The following is a 23,720-nucleotide window of genomic DNA, read 5'->3' as shown; positions in this document are numbered from 1 at the left end:
CCCAAAAATAAGTAATTTATAAGGTTCAAATGGACCACATCACAAATAGCAGTAAGACAATAATTTGTACACTTAAAACATTTGTAGGGCCCACCTTAACGTTTACTTTACATACAATCTATTCATAAAGTCATACGGACCTGGGTGAAGAGAAAAAACAAGTATCCTATTGATCCAAAATTTATGTGACTTCAAAAAGATTTCATCGGCGGACGTTCAATCTTATACTGCTTTTTACAGTGTGGTCCGCTTGATTTTTGGATCTGTCTTATTTTCCTGCTCAAGACTTAACACAAGCTTACCAAGTGGATGGCTGGTTCGGATATAACTCATACCTCACAACGAGACCTACAGAACCTGATGATGTAAACACACCAACCACATGTGGTGTGTGGTACACCAGTCAATCAGCTTCCACATAAGGGACCACGTTGAAATAATGAGCAGGGATTAGATGCGGATTGAGCGTTGACGTCACGAAGTTGTGTGAGCCCCGCCATGGCGTATGTGTTATATTCAAGCCTTTTGTCCATTCGGTGAGATCGTTATAGGGATCCTATATGGGAATAACTGAATAAGACAGACACACAGTTCAAATGAATGACACCACATATAACAGAGGGGATTGAATGTCTACCAATGAAACTTTATCGAGGTAACATAAATTTGGATCAATCTAATATTAGTGCGTGTGATCTTATTAACACTTTGGATGAAAAATAAACATTACGGTGGGCCGTAGGAACGTTTTAACGGTGGGAATCAATGTCCCCACTGACTTTTGTGGTGTGCTCCGCTTACCCTCTTGGGATATAACTATATTATGAACTGTCTGGACATTATAAATACCTCATGGTGAAGATCTTCTTTGGATTCTTGTCGGAAGACGGCATATAATAAATAAAATCCACTCTTTCAATCGTGTCGGAGATTAGATGTTTCCCCAGTAACAGCTTAGCTTAGTGGTGTTACCCTTACCGATTAGGCCCACCATGGTGATATGTTTTATATCCATCCGTCCATTTTAGAATTCAATACCAAACATTATGCTTTTCAAAGTCTCAAGTGTACCTCTCCGTAAGAAACAGTGATGATTGAACATTCACCGTTAAAAATTTTCCAACGCCCACTGTAAGAATATCCCTAATGTTTATTTTCCATCCAAACCGTTCATAAGGTCAAACGGAACTGGATGAAGGGAAAATAGGAATATTAGCTTGATGCAATACTTTCGTGGCATATAAAAATCTTAATCCATCATTTTTCTAGTATTATGGTACACCAGAGGTTTGGATGTACTTAATTTTTGGTATAACATCCTTAATTGGGGTGAGAAAACGGATGGACGGCGTGGATACGAAAAATATTCATCAAGATGGCCCCACACGGTAAACGTAACACCCACTCACCGGTTACCCGGTTAACAGGTAATCCGCGGTACGCATTTTGTGCTTTTGTTCCCAGCAATCATACTGTCTTCCAAAAGCCAGGTGGTTCTCACAAGTGGAAGAAGCCCCTGGTATTTTGCTGTAGTAAACAAAAAAATCTCTTTACTAGCATCCGATTTCCTGGAGAAGAAGAAAAAAATGGCAGAAGTGGTTAGCAACAAGCAGATCATCTTCCGAGATTTCGTAACGGGAGCTCCGAAACTATCCGATATGATATTGACCACTGGAACTATACGGTTGAAGGTGCCCGAAGGATCAAATGCCGTTCTCGTCAAGAATCTCTACATTTCTATCGATCCCATGATCCGGAACCTGATGAACAAGATGGACGACACTCCGACTGAATTGACTTACGTGCCCGGATCGGTAATTTTTTTAATCATTATTTTTAATTTTGGTTTCTTTTTGTTTGGTTCTAGGGATTTTGACTGTGTGTCACATGTGCGAGATCCAGACCGTCCATTATTAGGTCCCATCGTGATCGTGGCCCTTGCCCAAAATTTGGGCGCGCGGCTTTGGTGGATCCCCGCGGACGCGGAATGCGTCCTACCTGGCCTGACTCCGGCTGGGAACGGGCAGGAGCTTTGAGTGGCCACCGTAATGTATGGCTCTTATCCACACCCTCCATCTATTTATTTTTATTTTTATATCATTTTAGGATATAAGCCCAAAATTTAGGTAGATCCAAACAGCTGTGGACTACACAATGAGAATTAATCTCACCGTTGAAAACTTGTCGGGGACCACATAAGTTTTGGATGGAGCTGATATTTGTGTTTTTTGTTCATCCAGGTCTATGTAACTTTATGAATAGGTTGGATGGCAAATAAACATCATGGTGGGCCCTAGAAAATTTTCAACGGTGAGAATCATCATCACCGTCGCTTCCTGTGGTGTGGTCCACTTGAGCCTTGGATATGCCTAAATTTTGGGATTCTACCCGAAAATGATATGAAAAAAAAGGATGGACGGTATGGATAAGACCCATACATCACAGTGGCCACTCAAAGCTCCTGCCCGTTCCCAGCTGGAGATGGGCGGGGTAGACGTCACGCAATCCGCGTCCGATGCCTGGATCCACGGACGTGGGTGAGACCCTGGCTGTGGGGCCACCGTGATTTATGTGACTACATCCATGCCGTCCATCAGCGTTGAAAGCTCATTTTAGCGTATGGTAATAAAATAAGCTAATTCGAATATCAGATGGACTATAGTACGGAAACAGTAGTAATTGATCATTAAAACCATCTTGCCAACCACAAAAGCTTTGTATCAAGATGATATGTGTAGTCTCTTCGTCTGGGTCTTTGTGACCTTATCTACATGGAGGATGGTGAATAAGCATTCCGGTGGAATCCATGAAGTTTTTAATGGTTAGGATTCAATCATGACTGTCTCCTATGGTGTGGTCGACCTAAGATTTCTGTCAGCTTCTTTTTTGGGATCATGCCCTACAATGAGCCGGAAAAATAGTTAGACGGTGTACATTCAAGGAAAATACCACATTCAGGGTCCCACTCACCTCAGTGGATCTGCCCAAAATTTGGTGAGTATGTTCATGGAACGGGTTGCATGTGTACCTTCCGTCAGGACTCTGGATCTATCTTTTCGTTGGCGTGGACTGTTCGTCGTGGGGCCCGCCACTTTCCCATGTTCCAGCGGAAAAGATTCTCCCTCTTTTTTGCACGGAAGCTATATAGCTGATGTAGGTACGTGTCTGGTGTATGTACGTGTCGTCCGAAGACGAGCGCCGACTCTCATCGAGCTGGGTTCAAAGGCGTTTCGACACCGGGTCAAGGGTTCGAGTACCCACCAGTGGTGAAATCCCACGGCGTGCGTGTGTGGGTGTGTGTGCGTGTGCGTGTGTAAGCGTGTGTGTGTGTGGGGTGTGTGTGCGTGTGTAAAAAAAAAAAAGAAAAAAAAAGCCAGGTTCAAAGGAGATGAAAGTTACATGGCCCCACAATGATTTATTTAATATATCCACACTGTTCGTCCATTTTTTGAGATCATTTTACATGGCCCCACAATGATTTATTTAATATATCCACACTGTTCGTCCATTTTTCGAGATCATTTTAGAGTACTGTCCAATAAACGAATCACATCCAAAGATCAACTGGACCACACCACAAATAGCAGTGGAGATAATGATTTTCACTGTTAAAAATTTCGTAGGGCCCACCATAACGTTTATTTTCCATCCAATCTGCTCATAACGTCACAAAGACCTAGATGAAGAGGAAAAACAAATATCATATTGATCCAAAACTTATGTGAACCCCAAAAGGGTTTCAATGGCAGATGTTCAATCCCCCACTGCTTTTTTCAGTGTGGTCCATTTGTTCGTTAGATCTGTCTTATTTTTTGTCTCAAGCCCTACGACAAGTTCGAAAAATGGATGGACGGTTTGGATATAACACATACCTCATGATGGGACCCACAAAACTTACTGACGTTAATACACCAGCTATGTAGCTGGTGTGTGGTACACCAGCCAATCCGCTTCCTTTTTGCACGTGAATATCCTTATTTGGGCTCATTATTTTATTAGAATTAGTGGCAGGAATGATATACCTTCAGGAACCGTATCAACGATTACTAATGATTGGTAGAAAATCCAATAAAATAAATAAATAATATTTATATAGAATAAAAATCTAATACCATGTCTCTTTCCATAATTCTTCCATTGCTCTCTCTAGATCAGCTGAAGAAACGTAACCCAAACGTGCAGGAAATGGTAGGGATGAAAATGATAACCATTGAAATTTTCCTGTATCTCATCGTGATGTTCATATGCCATGTAATCATTTGTAAGGTAATAAACTGAAAGTATAAATATTAGCCTGATCTAAAACTTGTGTCCCATAAATGTTACAATAGTAAGTGTTAAATTCCTTATGTCCAAAAAGGTTTTTAATAGTAGCCTTATCTAATGCTTTTTTATCTGTTTTTTATTTTTTATTTTTATTTTTATTTTTATTTTTAAACTCATCTACTAACCTGAGATGGTGACGGAGGGAATGGATGTCACACCATGATGCATGTGTTTTATGCACACCGTCAATTCATTTTGCTAGCTCATTTTAGGGCACGAGCCAAAAATGAAGTAGATCCAAATCTTAGGTGGACTACACCATAGGAAAGAGTGGTGATTGAACGCCCACTATTAAAAACTTCTTGGGCACCACAAAAGTTTTGAATAAGCTGATATTTTTGTTTTCCCTTCCTCCATGTCTGTGGTGACCTAATCAACATGTTGGATGGCAAATAAACATTATAGGTTGCCCTAAGATGTTTTTAATGGTGCACATTCATTCACCATTGTTTCCTTCCACCTGAGATTTGGATCTACCAAAAAATGAGGTGGAAAATGAATGGATACTGTGGATAAAACACATACATCATGGTGGGCCTCACGGAACTTTTCAAGCGCTAATGTCGATGTTAGAGGGATCACTAATGAATCTAAATCCTAAACCATTGAGCTTAAAACACACTCCCGAATCATCTACAACAACAATTTTGTCATAGTTGAATAAGACACCTAATTGTGAGACACCATGCTGTATGTGTAAATCCACTCCATCCATCTTGTGGGAAACCTTATTTATACTGTACATAAAAAAGATCAACACAATAAAGTACTCCAATAAGCCACACCAATGGGAACGACGTAAAATTGCTCTTAAAATCTCCAAGTCGCTCAGTATGGTTTGCATGAATTTTTGATCAAGCCGATTTTTGTATTTTTCTCCTCATCTTGATGTGTTACACAATGCATCTAAACATCCCCCCTAAACATCTAAACATCCCCCTAAACATCCCCTTTAGTCCCTAGTGTTCATGAAATACTTTGTAAATGAATTTCATAGTTGATACAAAAATATAGTTGTAAAAAATCCATCAATGGAGATGCTCAGACTGAACTTGTAACTCAAGCAAAGCCACCAAGAGAACTATCTGCTTGTGTAGTACATCTCTGTTGTACAATATTATGATGCGAGTTGCATTATATCATTTTTATATAAAGTTTAATTAAAAATCATCCATTATTTTGTCGATGCCATCGATAGACCATTTGATGCCATCAAGTACTGTTCGATGCCAATGAACGGTTGCTCGATCCCATCGAGAAATTTGGAATTTCTCCAGTTGGTTGCTGGACTAATTGGGTACATGTTCGATGCCACTGAGCTTAGTTTCAATGTCATTGAAACTTAAGTTTGATGCCATCGAGACCCATCGAAGTGCAATCGAGAAAATCTGATTTTCCATGTTTTGTCTCTGGACAGTTTTGGTATTAGTTTGATGCCATCGAAGTGGGGTTCGATGCCATCGACGGTCTGTCAATGACATCGAGACCCATATAAGGTCCCATCGAACGTATTGCAGATTTTATGTAGATCTGCGTATTTGTGGAATTTGTTTATGATTTGGTTTGAGATTCTTCCCATGGCTATAAATATGGGTGGAAATCAGGACTAGGGTATCTAAAAGCTTTTTCAATTCGTTCCTAGGGTTTCAAGGGTGTAGCTTGGGGTGATTCTAAGCATGTTCGAATCGGGTTTTCTCTAAACTCTTGTAATTTCTGCTTTCATAGTGATTATTTATCGTTTTGTGCCCTGAAAGGGTTTTCCATGTTAAAATCGGTGTGTTTGTATTGTGCTTGCTTGGTGCAATTGGATTACTTCACTTGATTCATCTATGTGTGGTTTCGTGGTCCTCCAACAATACATTAACCGCTTTCTTGTGAAGGTGGTTGATCTATTAACTCTTCAAAAGCTTGGAACTCTTGGCCTAATTATAATGTTTAAAAATAAGGTTGACTATCAGAAATGAAGTCAATGAGTCATTCCTTCTTCTTCTTCTTCTTCTTTTTTAAATAGTTTACTACAACATGAACTTTTTTAAACCAAAAGAACTCACTGACTACCTAACAATGTTTCATGCCGACTTGGACTCACATCAAACCCATTTAATTTTTGAGTTTTTAACCTTTTTTCCCTGTTTCTAACTCTTGAACTTACATTTGTTAATTTCTCATTATTGTTCAGCCCATTATTGGCTTTGGAGTATCAAAAGTTTTAGATTCAGAACATCCAGATTTCAAGAAAGATGACTTGATTTGGGGATTGACTGGATGGGAAGAATTCAGTCTTATATCAGAGCCCCACATCCGGACTCTGTATAAAATCAAATATACTGATGTACCTCTTTCCTACTATACAGGCATTCTTGGTAAGTTGTTTTTTCTTCAATTGATTGAACATTATGAAGAATGTATAGCGATTGAAAATTTATTATTCAAGTTGGTTGATAGTTAATGTTCTTCTTCAATAATAATAATACAAGAGAGATGATTAAATGCATGGGACATAATCAAAACACTAGCTTATTAGAGCTGCTTTACTTGCTTAGTTTCATTTATTAACATGCGATATATACAGTGTTATTGGGGAGCCCATTTTCCTAACATGGAAAAAAGATTTAAAAATCTAACTTTCTATTGTGTTAGGCATGGCATAAAAATTTATGTTTTTTTCTTCCATGCATCTCCAAATTATGTTACGAATACGATGTGTCAGTCTTAGCTTATGAGGAATGGCTAATTATGGGCCCACAGTTTCATGAATTAAAGAGTAAAAGAAGAAAAGAAAGAGAAAGAGAAGAGAGTTGAGAGAAGAAGAAAGCGAGTTAAGAATTGAAAATCCACAACCTCCCCCCTTTATTAAGAGAATAACTAAAAACAAAGGTCAGAGTATACATTGTAGAGCCAACCTCTACATTTGTTAACAACCCCTGTCAAGTTACATCGTAAATATTGTCGATGCCAAGCTTAGAGTATATGCATGTAGATTGATTGTGACTAATAATATAGTATAGAGATTTCACCACGAGAGACCTTTATAAATGATAGTCGACTTAAATATATTTATTTCTCTCATAAGATACTTGATTATTGTCAACGTGGGATGTTACTTGATGATCATAAAATAAATGCATAGTAGATTCATTGAAAATCTCATTTTTCTTTCATAATTTATTGATACCTTAACTCACAAATAGTATTGAGCCACTGCTCTATATTTTGCTAAAGTCCTTAATCAGGCAATAACATTTATTTCTTAATCTTTCATGCTCTTGCTCCGGTGGTAGACTCTTAGGAGTTTCAGCAACCGGTCAAGGGTTCGAGTATCCATAGGTGGTGAAATCCCACTATGGTGTGAGTGTGTGGTGGTGTGTGCGTGTGTAAAGAAAAAAAACGATTTCCTTTTATAAATATATAACATCTAGTAGTAGACTGCCTATCTACTAAAGAACCTGCCCAATATATATCAAAGTACATGATATGAAGATGATTGTTCTGTTTGTACAATATGCCATGATCTGATGCTTGTTTAAGATACCACGAAATCCATACAACTGCATCCATATAAGTTACCCTTATAGAACTCATTAACTGGCTCAACATACTCACAACACAAGCTATGTCTATCTGGGTGATAATTATACAGATGGATTTCCTATCTAATATATTATACCTCCATGGGTCTTCAAATATGTCTCATTGATCATCAATAAATTTTTTATTCTAATCCATTGGGATATCAACCATCTTAGTACAAAAAAGGGTTGTCTTCGTGAGTAAATTCAGAACATAATTTTCTTGAAATATATTAATTACTTTCCTTAATCTAGTAGTTTCTATATCACAAAAGTATTGAAGATGACCAATATCTTTTAAGAAAAAATGCCTCTAAAAATACTTCTTAAGCTCCTCGATTCCCCATTATCACTTCCAGTAATAATAATATCATTAACATATACCAGTAACACAATAAGACTTTATGCATATTTCTTTATATAGATAGAATAATTAACATGACTTCGAACAAAGTCATAGTTCAACACAACTTTACTAAATTTATCAAACGATGCATGTGGTGACTGCTTTTGCTCATAAATCGTCTTGTTTAGTTTACACACCTTATTAGAATTTCCTTGAACAACAAATTCAGGTGATTCTTGTATATAAATAGCCTTTATGAAATTACCATAAAGAAAGATATTCCTTTATATTCAGTTAAAAGAGGGACCAACTATGATTAATGGTTAAAGAAAGAATAACATGGAATTTAACTTACCAACATGAGAGAATGCTTCAATACAATCAACACTAAGGGTCTGATTATATTTCTTAGCAATCGAGTGAACCTTTAAACATTTAATCATACCATCAGGGCAAAATTTAATAGTGTACACCTACCTACCATCAACAACATATTTAGCAGCAGGTAGCTAGTGAGCTCCTAAGTGTTATTATATGATAAGGGCGAATGGCTTCATTTGCGGGTTTGCTCTCTATAGACACAAGTTCGATTCTCCTCCCCTTGGATTACCCGATGCACATGGTTGGCAGGTGATTACATGCATCCATATGGAATAGTCTCACCTTAAAGGGGTGAGGACACCTTGTCATCATAAAAAAAAAATTCTTCTTCCATTGCCTACTTTCATCCCTTATTTAACAATGTTTCCTTTTATTATTTAAAAATAAAATGAGAAGACGAGGATATGATAAATTTAAGAAAAGTAGGAAACAAGCATTGAAAGGAAATATATTTGGAGATAGGATGATCAGTACACACACGCTTATATTTTCTTAAGGCATATGAATATCAAGCCAAGCTAGAGAAGTCACTAAATCAATAGACTTGAAAGAAGAATTGGTGAATAACACATCATGATTGACTACATTATATGTCAATTTTCATTGTGAGCAGACTTTCAATTGAGGCACAATGAGAATAAAAGAATAAATAGAGGTAAAAGATTGGATTCATCTTTTTCAACAACAACAGGTATAGGCAGAACTTCCACATTAAAAGATTTATTATCCTTTTTAAGAAAAACAAAGTGGACTAAAAAAATATAATATATGCATACACATATTGTTTACAGGTAATATGCTCCCACCATTTGGGGAAAAGTACATTTATGAAGTGAAGCATGTCGGTTTAACCATCAAATGGAGTTCATTTAAATCTACTTTAGCTAATATGAGTGGCGGCTACATTCATTTCAGATCATGGATTAGCATTCTCATTTCTATTGATGTAAATGTCTAACACCCCATATAACTGCATTGCTTGATTATATGCAGGTATGCCTGGTCTTACAGCTTATGGTGGATTTCATGAGCTTTCTAGTCCTAAGAAAGGTGAATCCGTCTATGTTTCAGCAGCTTCTGGTGCCGTGGGTCAACTAGTCGGACAATACGCTAAGTTGATGGGCTGCTACGTTGTTGGAAGTGCTGGTTCTAATGAAAAGGTAAGTCATTACTTAGGATGAGTATTATTTTCACCTTGTTAAGTGAAAGATGCATTACCTTACAAAATATTAGTTCATAGAAGCATAAGATCTAGTAAAAAGAGTATGATTGGCCCTTGGTTCATACATTACCTTATAATATACTAGTTCATAGAAGAATATATGATCCTGGACTAGAGGCTTTACACAGCTTGCTTGCACTTTTCAATTTGTAATAGTTGGCCCCTGGTTCAATGATCTAGACAATCAATCTATTACAACCATAGTTCTATAACTCACCAACTCAACTCAAAACTTCGCTGTATCAACTCAAGTCAATGAGATTTTGAGAGGGGTCTCTGAGAAACTTGTTCATGAGCTTGACTCGCTCTAAACTCAACAAGACTTGTAGGTCAACTCGATAACTCGAGTGACCCAGTATGATTCAGTGTGACTCTAACCAAGTCAGCTACCCAGTTAGCGACTTTTGTGATAAAGAAGGCAGCCAACATGAACCAAACCAGCATCAACGCTTTGCAAGTGCATCATGTTACCAATATTCCTCATGCATAGTTGTGTTTTTTAGACAAATTTATACATGTGATAGATAATTTTAAAGATTTATTCATATTGCTCATATTCTTGAGTTACATTTTATAATACTTAGTCGAGTCAATTTAAGGCTCATTCAAGTTTTCGAGTTGAGTTTTGGGTTTTTGAACTATAGTTGCAACACTCCATGGATGGACCATGCGTCAAATATATCTTAGATTGGAAGATCCTAACACCAATCCTGGTCATTTTTTAGTTCTATGGGTAGTGTTGTTGTATTCCTCTTCTCAACTATTATGTTGAGGCCACAATTTGTTGTATTCCTCTTCTCAACTACTATGTTGAGGCCACAATTTTAATGGTTGGGTTGTTCTATTGAGGAGGTTCCCGGGTCACAGTTCATCTGCGTTGGGGCCCAACATACCAATGGTCAGGATTATTGAACAATGGATGAGGATAAAGTAATTCCTAGTAATATAAATATGTTCACGTGTAGTCCCAAAATGCAAACTGTTAGAAAATAGTGTTTCTGTTACCATTGGCATGTAGTAGCGAAAAAATTGCTAATATTTGTTTTGTGGGTTCAGGTTGATCTATTAAAGAGTAAGTTTGGGTTTGATGATGCTTTCAACTATAAAGAAGAACCTGACTTGACCGCAGCTTTAAAAAGGTAAAGTATCCGTGTTAGCATATAAGAATCTCTAACATCATTGATTTAATTTTCTTTAAAACATCGTTGTTTGTTTGTCCACAAGCCCTTACTCATAGCTAGGGGTGCACACGGTTCGGTTTGGTCCGGTTTTGGGGTGAAACCGGAACCGAACCGTTACTAACGGTTCTAGGAAATTTGGAACCGGAACCGAACCGTTAGCACCCTAGAACCGAACCGGAACCGAACCGTTAAAACCGGTTCGGTTCCGGATCGGTTCCACGGTTCTTGGCTTTTTATAATCCAGCCTAATTGCAAGCCCATGTCCATCCATGTTGTGGTCCATTTGATGAATGGTTTAGATGTTGTATAAGGTGTTCAAAAATACATTTACGAATATAATTATTCTAGATAAAATAATTATAAGGTATGCAAAAATACATCGGTTCGGTTCCACGGTTCGATTCTACGGATCGGATCCACGGTTTGGTTCTACGGATCGGTTCACGGTTCAGTTCAGTTCTACATACCCCCAAACCGAGAACCGAACCGATGTCACCGGTTCTTTGATTTTTAGAACCGGAACCGGAACCGGTGCACTCTAGAACCGGACCAAACCGGACCATTTGGTCGGTTCCAGTCCGGTTCTACGGTTCTACCGGTTAAATGTGCACCCCTACTCATAGCTAAACACACACCATCCATGTGTTGACGTATAAGCTGCACATCAGCTGGTCCACACAATGTAAATGATGTGGCCTCAAAATCAAGTTAGCCCACCCAATAGGCAGGCCACACATGTTGAAGTTGCTTTAGAAAGAATTGCCAAAATCCCACATTCTACGTGTGATGCCCACTTGTTGATTGGACAACTTGATTATTTAGACAGATCATCTACCCAGACCTTTGCATGTGAATGTGGGCTTAGCAAAGCTCTGCACTGTGTGGTTGGCAATTTCAATTTTCAAAACAAAGAAAATGGTATATGGGTGTCCTGTTTCCTAGTTTAAACAACTGTTTGGAATTTATTGTCAGGTATTTTCCTGAGGGCATCGACATTTACTTTGAGAATGTGGGCGGCAAAATGCTTGAGGCAGTTCTAGAGAACATGAAGTACCATGGTCGCATTCCAGTGTGCGGTATGATCTCTCAATACAACCTCGAGAAACCTGAAGGTGTGCACAACTTGATGTATCTCGTCAAGAAGTGCATCCGAATACTAGGGTTCAATTACATAGATTACTACCCCAAGTATCCTCAATTTCTTGAGATGACCCGGAAATATATCAAGGAAGGAAAGATTGTTTATATGGAAGACGTGCTCGAAGGACTCGAGAGTGCTCCAGAAGCCTTAATAGGACTCTTCGCAGGACGCAATGTCGGGAAACAAGTAGTTGTACTTTCCCGTGAGTGTGAGTGATTCTGAGCCAGATTCAAGTAGAAAGACATGAAACTGAACTTAAATTAGTCATATGCATGGTACTTCTAAGTTGTCTTATTTCGAATGATGTTTTATGTATCAATATCTATGCCACAGACTCTGCTTTCTTCTATAAACCAAAAGGAGCAAATGAAAGAATGCTTGATTGAAATTGTGGGCCCCATAATTGAACCATTTTTGTGGGCGGCACTGCTTAATTGGATCATTGATTGGGCGTCAAATTCCATCTTGGCTTAGATTGAGGTTTGATCACATGTGAGATTTTTGAACCTCTTCCTCTCATACACATGTATTGTTGGCGTGGATGCTTGAACCCCAGCTTCAAGAGACCTTACCGCTGAATTTGGTTCCATCCATGTCTCATATTCTCATTTCTCTCATGCGACTCAACGGTTCTCATTACTACCGCAAGTAAGCCTTTATCTCAGCATCACACCCTGATAAGGATCCTATCCATTGTTCTTTAAGTATGTTTTCATTGTTTAAATCATCTACAAATAGTGGTGGTGGTTGCAATCATTTGCTAAGTGTTCATTTCCATGAGGTGGCTTGTATATCATAGAGTACATAACCGTGATGATCTTGATTTTTAGACCAAACAAAAAAGAGACCAAAAAGAAAAAATGCAATTGAAAACCACATCATAAATCTTTTTTAAAAAAGAGCAAAGAAACACTTGGGATGATATAGTATGGGTAGGAAAGAGCTCCTTCATGGGACAACATGAAAGAGCCCCATTTCATGTCTTTAGCATTTCTACTAAAAGTAGAACTAAAAACATAAATTATTTTTCTGGGCTCTTGAAATGCAGCATCAACCTTCAATGCCATATGGACGCCTGCGAATAAGTGGAGAACTGAAGTGACAAAGGAAACATTCGATCATGGGCTCTTAATATAGGCATGTAACCATCTGGCGGTCCACAGGCCCAAAATTACATATTGATGAATTACAAGATCTATTCTTTACCCTGCCAACACTATCTAATCTCAAGTTCATCAATGCATTGATGATTTATCATTGAATTCCTCGGCACTGGGATTGACACATTGCTCAATCAAATCTCAGTTAGATTCGGTCACCGAGTGGCAATCTTCTTCCCTTAGAAATTACATAGGTTGAATACAAATAATTAAAATATTCAAATTATGGTGTATCACCAATAGAAAATTATACATTTTTTTACAAGCAGTCACACCTCACACACACCACAGTGGGTACTCGAACCCATGACCTCGTGTTGTGAGTCTACCACCTAGGCATTTTCAGGCATTTACTAAAGGGATAAGAATGAAAATATCCATGGGTCCTGTGAGTGTCTGTTAATCCAAATATAGGATTCTTCAACCAATTTAATTAATTTAATTTTGAGACTGTAGCTCAGGGATAAGAAGCCCCAAGGATTAACTCAGCTTAATCCAAGTTAAATTATTCCTTGTGTAAGTGCCCGTGTATCAAGCGTCCTAGTCACCCAGAGTATCAGATAAACTCATCTTTTTTAAAACCAAACTGCTTTGAAACTAGGGGAATTATCTAATAAATAATCCAACATATGTAGCGTTTGATACTCGGGTACTCGGAAATTGTATGTGTGGCATGCGTTACTTCGGATTTAACCAACTAAATGATGGAACACACTTTTGTAAGACTTCACGGACACTTGTTTTTTAAACAAGACCATTGGATAACTTTTCATTTTTAACCGCCCAATATATGTCCACTAATTTATAACCAAAAAATTAGACAAGATTGAATTTTTGGCTCATGATTCGTGTATGGGAAGCATTGTTGGACTGTTTAATTTGAATTACTTGTATGTCATGTGCTCAAATTTTAAGTAATTCCTAAGCGCTTGCCAAAGTTAGGTGGTTAGGATGGTCCTATCAAAGCAAAGTTACTCTATGTGCCAACCAACAAAAAAATGTAGTAAATAAGGATTGGTGTGGAAAAGAAAAGAGCGCAGAAGTATGGTACACAGCATGGGAGGGAAGAGAATTGTGTGCCACTCCTATGGACCTATTCCCAGGAGTAGCTAAGTGCAGCTGGCTTGAAGCGTGGGATCGACAATGCCCAGCCCAGCCTAGACCATGGGCTAAGCAACGGGTTGGGCTGTGTTGACTCACATTGTTCTGGCCCTGACCCACCTCGACTGGACTTGGGTTGAGTATAAGACCTAAGGGCTGGGCTTGAGCTTAAAATTTAAATGCCTTTTTAAATTGGGTTGGGCTTGAACTAGATGTTTAAAAAGCCTATTAACCTACCTTATACCACCAGGAATTGCAAAGGTCAATTTTGTAATATTTGTTTAGGTTACATTCCCATAAACATTTTAAAAAGCTTACCTTAGGTTAGCTGTTGTGCGATCAAATGGGTCAGTGGTTTAGGTGGCCCCATCTTAGTATTTATATAAAATCCACCCTGACAACCAAGTGTGTCACCTCATGTCAGGCTAAGATCCGAAAGATCATCACCATTTGTGATTTAGGTGGACCGCATGATTGAAAACAATGTACAAGGCAACGCTTGCCCTCCAAACTGTTTCTTGTTTCCATTAGTGTAGCCCACTTGAATCATGGATGGGTATGATTTTTTGGACATGGGCCTAATTTTTTGTGGAATCTCATGGTTACAGTGGATTTTCTATAATTATCACTTCGGGCCCTATAAAAATCAAGAGTGGATGTCTCTCACCTAAATGTTTCCTTTGGTATGGCCCAATGTAATCACAACTCAACCTGATTTTTTCCTGGGCCTAATATGGGACTAAATATCTAATGATTGGAGTAGATCTGACATAAAAAATACTTGTTGGCCGAACAAAAGCACGATTAGGGTCTACCATGATGTGTATGCTAAATCCACTTTGACTATTTGATGCTTAATCCCAGTTTAGGCCCAAAGCCAAAACATTAGGCTGACTGTGAGTTGGGTGGGTAACAGTAAATAAAACAATTGGAAGAGAGACTTCCACCCTTGATTTTTACTGGGCCAACTCTGATGATTATATAGAATCCACTCCAACCATTAGATGCCACAACAAAATTTATTCTCGAGGCCAAAAAATCAGGCCCATTTGTCATTTAGGTGGGTCATACTAAGGGAAACAATTTAGAGGGTGATCATTGCCTTGTACACTATTTCAATAATGTAGTCTAGATGGCACCATTCGAGCTGGGCCAGGCTTGGTCAGACCCTATATAAACATTCTAGCTTGAGCTTGGGCTAGATTATTTTGGTCCATCATGGGCTTGGGTTGAGTTTGGACTTATGTTGAACAATGCACAACAAGCTTAGATAGTGCTTGGTCCGGCCCTAACCTACCCCATTGATACTTCTAGTAGTGCTAGAGCCTGGGTTGAGTGGGGCTGATGTCATGTCCCAAATCCGGTTTCCAGTGCCCATTCGCCTTATACCGGATCCGTTGTTGACAACATCCGTGGTACCCCGATTTCGATCCCTGGCTTGCGCCAAGTTACGAAATTGAAATTCCACAATGAGGATTTTCAGGGTAAGTTTTTTAAAGGAAACATAACCATGAATGTATCATAAGTTAAAACATTATTACATACATCTACTATAAAAGTATTTGAGTACAGTATAGGAAGAGGAAATACAATACGTATATAAAAACTCCAAAAGGTCAGGCATGTGCTCCTGCCTCACTATTTCTGTTGTCTAACATAACCTGCATGTAAATAATATGCGTAAACTTACTATGAAGCTTAGAGAGTACATGTGTGCGTGCACAATAGATATGACAAGTATAACGATATCAGAGTATGCAGAAATGATGGAGAGCTATGTTGTCATGTCCATAAATGCTAGTGGTCCTACTAATGTTATACAAAGTAAATGTCCATCGAGCAAAATGTTATATACAGTAACACAATACAAAAAAGCAGGATGAATGAGCAAGTCGTTGTAACACCCAGGTTCTTGAAACCTGAGTATACTACTCGTTTTCCAAAAACTCGAGTGTTAATCTTTAACTGTAACTCAAATTTCACGTACATTTTTTTTCTTTATCAGATTTAGTAATATAGCGGGATGGAAACAATTAAGTATAAGAGGGAGTCCAAATATATGTTACCAGGACTTTAAGTGGTTGCTCAAAAACTTATACAAACCAATATCTTAACATTATACAAAACATGATAATACAAATCTATTACAAATAAAGTCAGGAATAGAGAGTCGCAAGACCATCTGGCTCCTCCTATTCCATATGAATGCCAGCATGCGTATCATTTGCGTTACCTGCATACTGAGTACGGTTTGATAGCGTCAATGGCTATCGCAGTGAGGTATACCCCTCAAGATTTATCGTATCATCAAGATAATTAAGCATAGTTAACAAAGACAATGTTATAACAAACATTACACAATGATTATCATAAAAATCAAATAAGGTTCATCAGATACACATTCATTAAATAAATTTCACAAATATGATCTTGTTTAAATGCATGCACATGCTCATAGACCTGGTGATGCAAATTCAGCTAGTAAAAAGTTGCCCAAGGAGAACTAGCCACCCAGAAAAGTACTCAAAGGTACGCCCAAGGAAAACTAGCTACCTGGAAAAGACTATGATATATAGATTGCCCAAGTAGGACTAGTCACCCGGAAAAGTACACAAAAGGTATGCCCAAGGAGAACTAACCACCTGGAAAAGACTATAATAATATATACATCACCCAAGGAGGACTAGTCACCCGGAAAAGTACACAAAGGTACACTCAGGCAGAACTAACTACCTGAAAAAGACCATAATAATATATAGATCGCCTAAGGAGGACTAGTCACCCGAAAAAGTACACAAAGGTACACCTAGAGAGAACTAACCACCCGGAAAGACCATAATAATATATAGATTGCCTAATGAGGACTAGTCACTTGGAAAAGTATACAAAGGTACACCCAGCGAGAACTAACCACACGAAAAAGACCATAATAATATATAAATCGCCTAAGGAGATCTATCTATCCAAAAAAGTACACAAGGTACGCCCAAGGAGAACTAGTCACCTGGAACAGACCATATGCCATGAAAATGCATGATTAGCCCAACCATTATTATTCCAATTTCAAACAATCATTTTAAGAAAGCTCAAAGGTCACCATGGGGGTTTGTTACCCAGCATAGGCCGACAGCTCAGGCATAGTGTCCCGTTCCACCATCCTTGGCTCATGAGGTAAACAAATAGGGTGTTTAAAGGTAACCTACACAACTAGTGGCCAATTATAGTTCTACAAGTGGAACTTACCATCGTAGGGTCGTAAGAAAGTGGTCCGTCAAAGCCATGTAGGCAAATAATCTATCAAAACTGCTAGGGCAAATAGTTCATTCCAAGGATGTAATAAAAATGGGATTATCCCCATAAAGCTACAAAGGCACTAAGGATCCACAAGATAGTAATCCCATAACAAACATTCTATCTAATCTTATCAGGATAAATGACCACTAGCTCTAGGACCACCAAAAACACCATAAAGTAATCGCAAGTGATGAAATGAGCCTCGTACAATTTGAATAGGACTTAGACATTTAAATATTCATTTTAATCTAAACAGAGGTGGTTGGGATCTATAACATGTTCATATAATTGAATTAAAGTCCAATCAACGATCATTTGTAAATGACTATACATGTAGACACTAATATTCATTATCATTTCCTCTTAATACTATATTAAGCAATCAATTAATATAAATAGACAATGTTAACTATCATGATGTAGCAAAGCTTGAAGGGTGATCCTCACCTTAAATTTAGTGATTGCAACATGAATGCTCCAATGCACAAATCCAACTTGGACAGTTTAGATCTAAGTTCCACACGCCATCTATGGTTAAGATCTAACCTCAGGTTTTGATCCCCCACCTATGTTTAAGGTTAGCCATTTTAGAAATTCTAAAATCTAGATTGCACAACGGATGAAAATTGTAGTAGATGTTATAATCGATGAAGATTAATAATAATAACAGTAGTTAGTATACAACCTAATAGAAATTTATAACCACAATTATAATCTTAACTATTAACTTTAAATGATATTAAAAATATAGCTATTTAATGAAGAATCTAATTTGTGAAAAGAATAAAAAGCAACTCACGTATGTTGACTCGGTTGAGTCGACACAATTCACCATCGCATATCCTTCCTAGTTTCTCTCCTTCCTTTCTTCTCATTTTCTCCTTTCTCTTTCCATCTTATCTTCTTTTACAAAGAATTTCCAGCAAGGTGTGGACTTGACTCATCAGTGAGTCAGAGACCTGACTTTGTATTGAACCGAGTTGACTCAGTAACTTGTCCAACTTCTCCTATTGTTTTCTTTTTCTTCTTTCATTCTCTCTCTACTGATTTCATGTAATAACTCGGCCAAACCCAAGCCTAACTCGGTTCTAAGCACATGACTCTCACCGAGTCATAACCCGAACCGAACCGAACTCGGTCCAAGCTTAGCCCGACGACATAACTGTCGGATCTCTTCTCTGATCTTCTCTCCTTTCCTCTCCTTTCATACTTCTCTTTTATTTTCTCTTCATTTCGGCCAGAAAGACCTGGACCGTGACTTGATCACAACGTGTTGGATTTACTTGACTCGGCAGCAACTGGGACCACACTCCTTCGCTCTCTCTCTCTCTCTCTCTCTCTCTCTCTGACTTCTCTTCTTCTCTCTCATTTCTCATTTCTATTTTTCTCTAATGGTCCAACAATGGACTTCAGATCATCCCGACTCGGCCTAGAAATTGGCTGACTCAGGCACGAGTGCGGCAACGAGCAGCCAGCCCCGATTCTTCTTCTTTCTCTCTCCACTTTCACTTCTTCTCTTTCTGATTCTCCTTTTCCTTCTGTTTATCTTCTTCCTTTCTTTTCTATTGCTGGAATACGCCCATCAACGAACTCAACCAGGCCCTACGTTCCAACTCACTGAGTCGGTTGGTGCAGCAAGAATGGCGCAGCTTCCCTTCCTTTTCTCACTTTCTTTCTCTCTCTCTTTTTTTTTGGGAAAGGGTTGCCCTAAAAGGGCAGCCTTAAATAATCTTTCTTAATCCCTTTCTTAAAAGATTCGGGCAGTAACTAATCGGGGGATTAGTTACGGTTGCTTTCTCTAATCGAGAGAGCTGCATTCAATGGTTCGAGATCCGACTTACATGACCATGATCAGATGTTGTGTATGGTTTTTTGACCGTATGGCCCAACTAATAGATGTGTCTGATCAACCAATAAGGCCCATCCCATGTTGATGGGTTTCTTGATCGGAAGGAGAAGATGAGGCAATCGATCATGGAAGATTATGATTTCTCGGTTTATCCATCAATTTGACAATCATGGACGGACCTGATTAGTTCAAAGAAGCTTGTGGGGGCCACGCTTTGGACTGCCATGATGAAAGTCCCAAAGATTCACAAGTTCCTATCCAATACGCGGTTTTCACGAGAAATTGGTTTGTCGCACGAGTTGCATCCGTTTCTGTTGTTGTAGGAAACTTCTAGGTGGTTACCTGTGATTCCATTCCAACACATCAAATTGTCTGGAGCTATCGAACGGTTTGGATTCATTTCAGGGCAACCATTCCTAACGGTCAGCTGCGCCTCTCTCTTTGCTATGAAACCCTAGCACAAAATGAGATTCAAATGGACGGTGAGATTCGTCCTCGTGAAGGGTTTGGATTGCAGTAATGACTGCTCATATTGCCAGCGAGGCAAACCGATATTTTTATTTTCGGAAAGAACTCGCCGCACGCTCTCACGTGCACCCTTTATTTGAGCATGCACAAATGTGCAAGAACATGTTAGATGACCGGGGTTTGGTCAGATTTGGCCGTTCTGTCAGATGGACGGTTTGGATCATCCAGATGGGTGGTGATGATGGGCCACAGATCATGAAAACGGAGTCAGTCCATTTAAACGCCCACCAGGCGGGAAACGTGAAAGAGAGGGAATCCCTCTATTTTGGAAGATGTCGGGGTCAGCACCCGTTTTGATCCAAGTTGGGGTCTGGTACACTGTAAGTGTACCTAACTTGGTGTGCACTCACAGTGGTTGTGGGGCCCATAGCAATGTTTAAAGAGATTCACTCTGTCTATCTTGTTTAGAATAGTGCCATAAACCCAGAGATGGGGTAAATCTGATGCTTAGGTGGGCCACATCATTAGTCAACGTGGGGATAATATTCATTGCCACTTCCGATTTTGTGTCCCCCATTGCAGCATACGGACAAGTTTATTTTCTACATTGTTGTTTAAAATAGGTGTGGTCCACTTGTGATAATCTTTCAGAAAATCTGCTCCATTCATCGACTTTAGCTCGCTGTGTGGATCCACGGGCCCAAGTTTGAAGTATATTCGAGCTATGGGTGGGTCACACGTTTCAAGAACGTGTGAATGAATTCTACCATAAAAACTTCCTTCCGTATCACGTCTGTTGAATTGCTATGTACATGATATCCCTTGTCATGCCCTAAACTCGGAAACTGGGCTCACAAAATTTTTGATCGCCGAATTCGGCATCGGTAGCCTCTATAGTACCCTATTCTTAGCTCCCAGCGCCCATACGCCAGATTTCGATCCTAGGATCCTACAAGGAGGATTTTTGACGTACATTTATCTCACAAGAAGCATAACCACAAGCATAACCCACAAACAACAACAACAAAAAATATCACCACATATCCACTATAATCAAAACTTTAAGTACAAAGTGCTTAAAGGGAAATATAAAGATAATAATGATAGCAACTCCAGAAGCTCTACGGTACGCTCCTGCTCCTGCTTAGCTACGACCTAGCGTCACCTATATGCATCAATCGTGCATAAGCTTATAGAAAGCTTAGAGGGTGGTGAAAGTGCGTGCGCAAGGTAGCAATGCAAGTATGCAATATCAGAGTAAAGCGGAATATGCTGGTGAGTCCATGAATACTATTAGCCGTACCAAGGCTGTGAGATGCAAGGCATGAATGCTGTCAGCCACACCAAGGCCATGCGATGCAATGCAAGGCCTACATAGCTAATGTCATGTGCAAGATGCAGCTCAAGCATACCAATCCACATATCAAACCAGCTCATTTATGGAGCATCATATATCAGTATAGTTCTCTCTGGATAATCACCGGGGTCTAGTACACTCCAAACCAGATTGTCACCACATCGCATGTAATAAGGTGAGTGGAAGAGATGTCACTATCCGCTTGCCAATATCGGGCTCGGCTCGTCGATAGCGGACCCATTCCTCGAGCTGGTCAAACTCAGCTTACTTTTGTCCCCTCCTCTCGGGTGGGTAAGGCCGCACCCCTTTCCAACCGACCACGATACAGTGGGAAGCGTGACCTCCTGGTATCGACACTTAATGTTTATGCATCCACTCGGTCTAGACGTTGAAGCGACCTCCTAGTACCATAAGGGTTTAGGGAGTTTCACCCAGGGGCATCTATAACACCCCATGTAGAGAAAAGATTTTCGGTATCCAATCTGGCCATCCACGATGTGCCTGTGGAGGCCACGGCCTTGATGTCGGTAAGGCGTATAGTGTTCATGTCACACAAATGCGAGATGCATGAGTCATACCATCTAGACATGCATCAGTCCTATGCGTATCATGCGATCATGTGAGGCTCTCCGTCTCATAAGGAGTCCTATAAATAATCTGCCCAATGGATTATGCTATGATCAGTCACTCCTCATATCAAGCATACATATGATGCGTATGGGCATGAATCATGGAGTTATACTAAGCATGTTATATGTTGATGAACTATCTTCATAATGAAGATGTGCCTAGACGGCTTACACACAACAAGTATGGGCCCAACAATGGGCCCTAGGGAGAGTTACAATGAGGACATTTAACCATCGTTGCTCTTACAATGTGGATGTCAAAACATCACTGCTCCCAAGGCATGACCTGCCATAAACATCATTACATACATCATAGTGGAATCATACATTGCAATGGATCTCATATACATCACATTTGGCCCCACATAAAGGACTCACATACATCTCATTGGGCCTCACTCATGGTCCTTATATACATAAATTTGGGCCTCAACCCATGAGCCTCAAATACATCACAATGGGCCTCATATACATCAAGTGGGCCGCATCAATGGGCCCACACCAATGGGCCTCATATACATCAAGTGGGCCGCAATAATGGGCCTCATATATATCAAGTGGGATGCACGAATGGGCCTCATATACAATAGGTGGGCCGCTCCAATGGGCCTTATATACATCACGTGGCCGCATCACATGGGCCGCACCATCTACACTATTCATCTATTTTTAGAGATCATTTTAGAACATTACCCAAAAATGAACCACATCGAAAGATCATCTGGACTATACCACAAATAACAGTGGAGATAATGATTTTCCTTAAAATTCGCAGGGCCCACCATCACATTTATTTTCCATCCAATCTGTTCGTACGATCATGAAGACCTGAATTAAGGAAAAAAAATGTGAGACCCTTAACCTTAGTATCTATTTTATTCCGTCGAGTCCCGTAGTCTTACCAGTCGAATTTCGGCGATTCGCAACCTACAGTTTGTATTTGCGATGACCCTTAAGTCCCATTATATAAACCTAACCCAGATCGACTCGAAACTAGCGCCATAGCGGCCGCATCATCACCGCGGTTTCAACGCCGTGTCTCGTGTGACAATCCGAGTTGTACATCAAAAGATGTAGGCCGTGCTTGTTGTAGACCGTTGATCATGATTTGTTAGGCCCACCATGGGTGTGCACAAATCCCCATGCATGAAATCATCCTAGATTTCATTATTACCTAGCTTAGGCTATAGGCCATAGGTAGCTAGCCTCTCATAATAGCCTCTCTTTTTTAGGTTATGATTAGCCTTTTTCTAAGCAATCTCCTATCTATCCCATAAACCACTTATTGCTTTTCTCTAACGAAGAGAGAAACTCCATCCTTTTTCTCTTTTTTAGAAAAAAAAACCATCATTTGCTTGCCTTTTCTAGAAATCACTCATTGCTTCCAAGTTACAAGCCTGCCTTGCCTCTTTCCCTCTCTCATTTCTCTCCTTTCTCCTTTGCTTGAGCTCCCTTGGACGTCCCACCCCAAGCTGAGAATCCAACCCTCTTTCACCCAAAAACTCCCTCATTCAATGTAAGACCCGTATCCTAGCTCATACCATTCTGTATGCCTTTACGGTCCTCCCGGTCGAATTTCGGCGAGTCGCGATCTGTAAAAGGCGTCTCCGCGCGATTCTGAGCCGGATCCTATTGGTCTAAGTCAGCTTAACCCGAGACTTATATCATTCTGACCGCGCCATCACCGCAGTTCCGA

General features: G+C 39.5%; 1 protein-coding gene across 1 annotated transcript; it reads left to right on the top strand.

Annotated features, from left to right (window-relative positions):
* The first annotated feature begins 1,470 nt into the window (after positions 1-1,470).
* Positions 1,471-12,554, top strand: LOC131251258 (2-alkenal reductase (NADP(+)-dependent)-like). The gene is made up of 5 exons (XM_058251873.1): positions 1,471-1,814; positions 6,506-6,689; positions 9,616-9,782; positions 10,901-10,983; positions 11,998-12,554. The coding sequence occupies exons 1-5, from the start codon at positions 1,587-1,589 to the stop codon at positions 12,380-12,382; spliced, it is 1,047 nt and encodes a 348-aa protein (XP_058107856.1). The 5' UTR covers positions 1,471-1,586; the 3' UTR covers positions 12,383-12,554.
* The last annotated feature ends 11,166 nt before the right edge of the window (positions 12,555-23,720 follow it).

The sequence above is a fragment of the Magnolia sinica genome, chromosome 7, assembly GCF_029962835.1.
Source record: "Magnolia sinica isolate HGM2019 chromosome 7, MsV1, whole genome shotgun sequence".
Lineage (NCBI taxonomy): Eukaryota > Viridiplantae > Streptophyta > Magnoliopsida > Magnoliales > Magnoliaceae > Magnolia > Magnolia sinica.
This window is presented reverse-complemented; position numbering and strand designations above follow the sequence as displayed.

Coding starts and splice junctions, on each gene's coding strand:
- LOC131251258 (XM_058251873.1), top strand. CDS start 1,587: ATGGCAGAAGTGGTTAGCAACAAGCAGATCATCTTCCGAGATTTCGTA. Junction 1,815..6,505: donor TGACTTACGTGCCCGGATCG/GTAATTTTTTTA, acceptor ATTATTGTTCAG/CCCATTATTGGCTTTGGAGT. Junction 10,984..11,997: donor TTGACCGCAGCTTTAAAAAG/GTAAAGTATCCG, acceptor ATTTATTGTCAG/GTATTTTCCTGAGGGCATCG.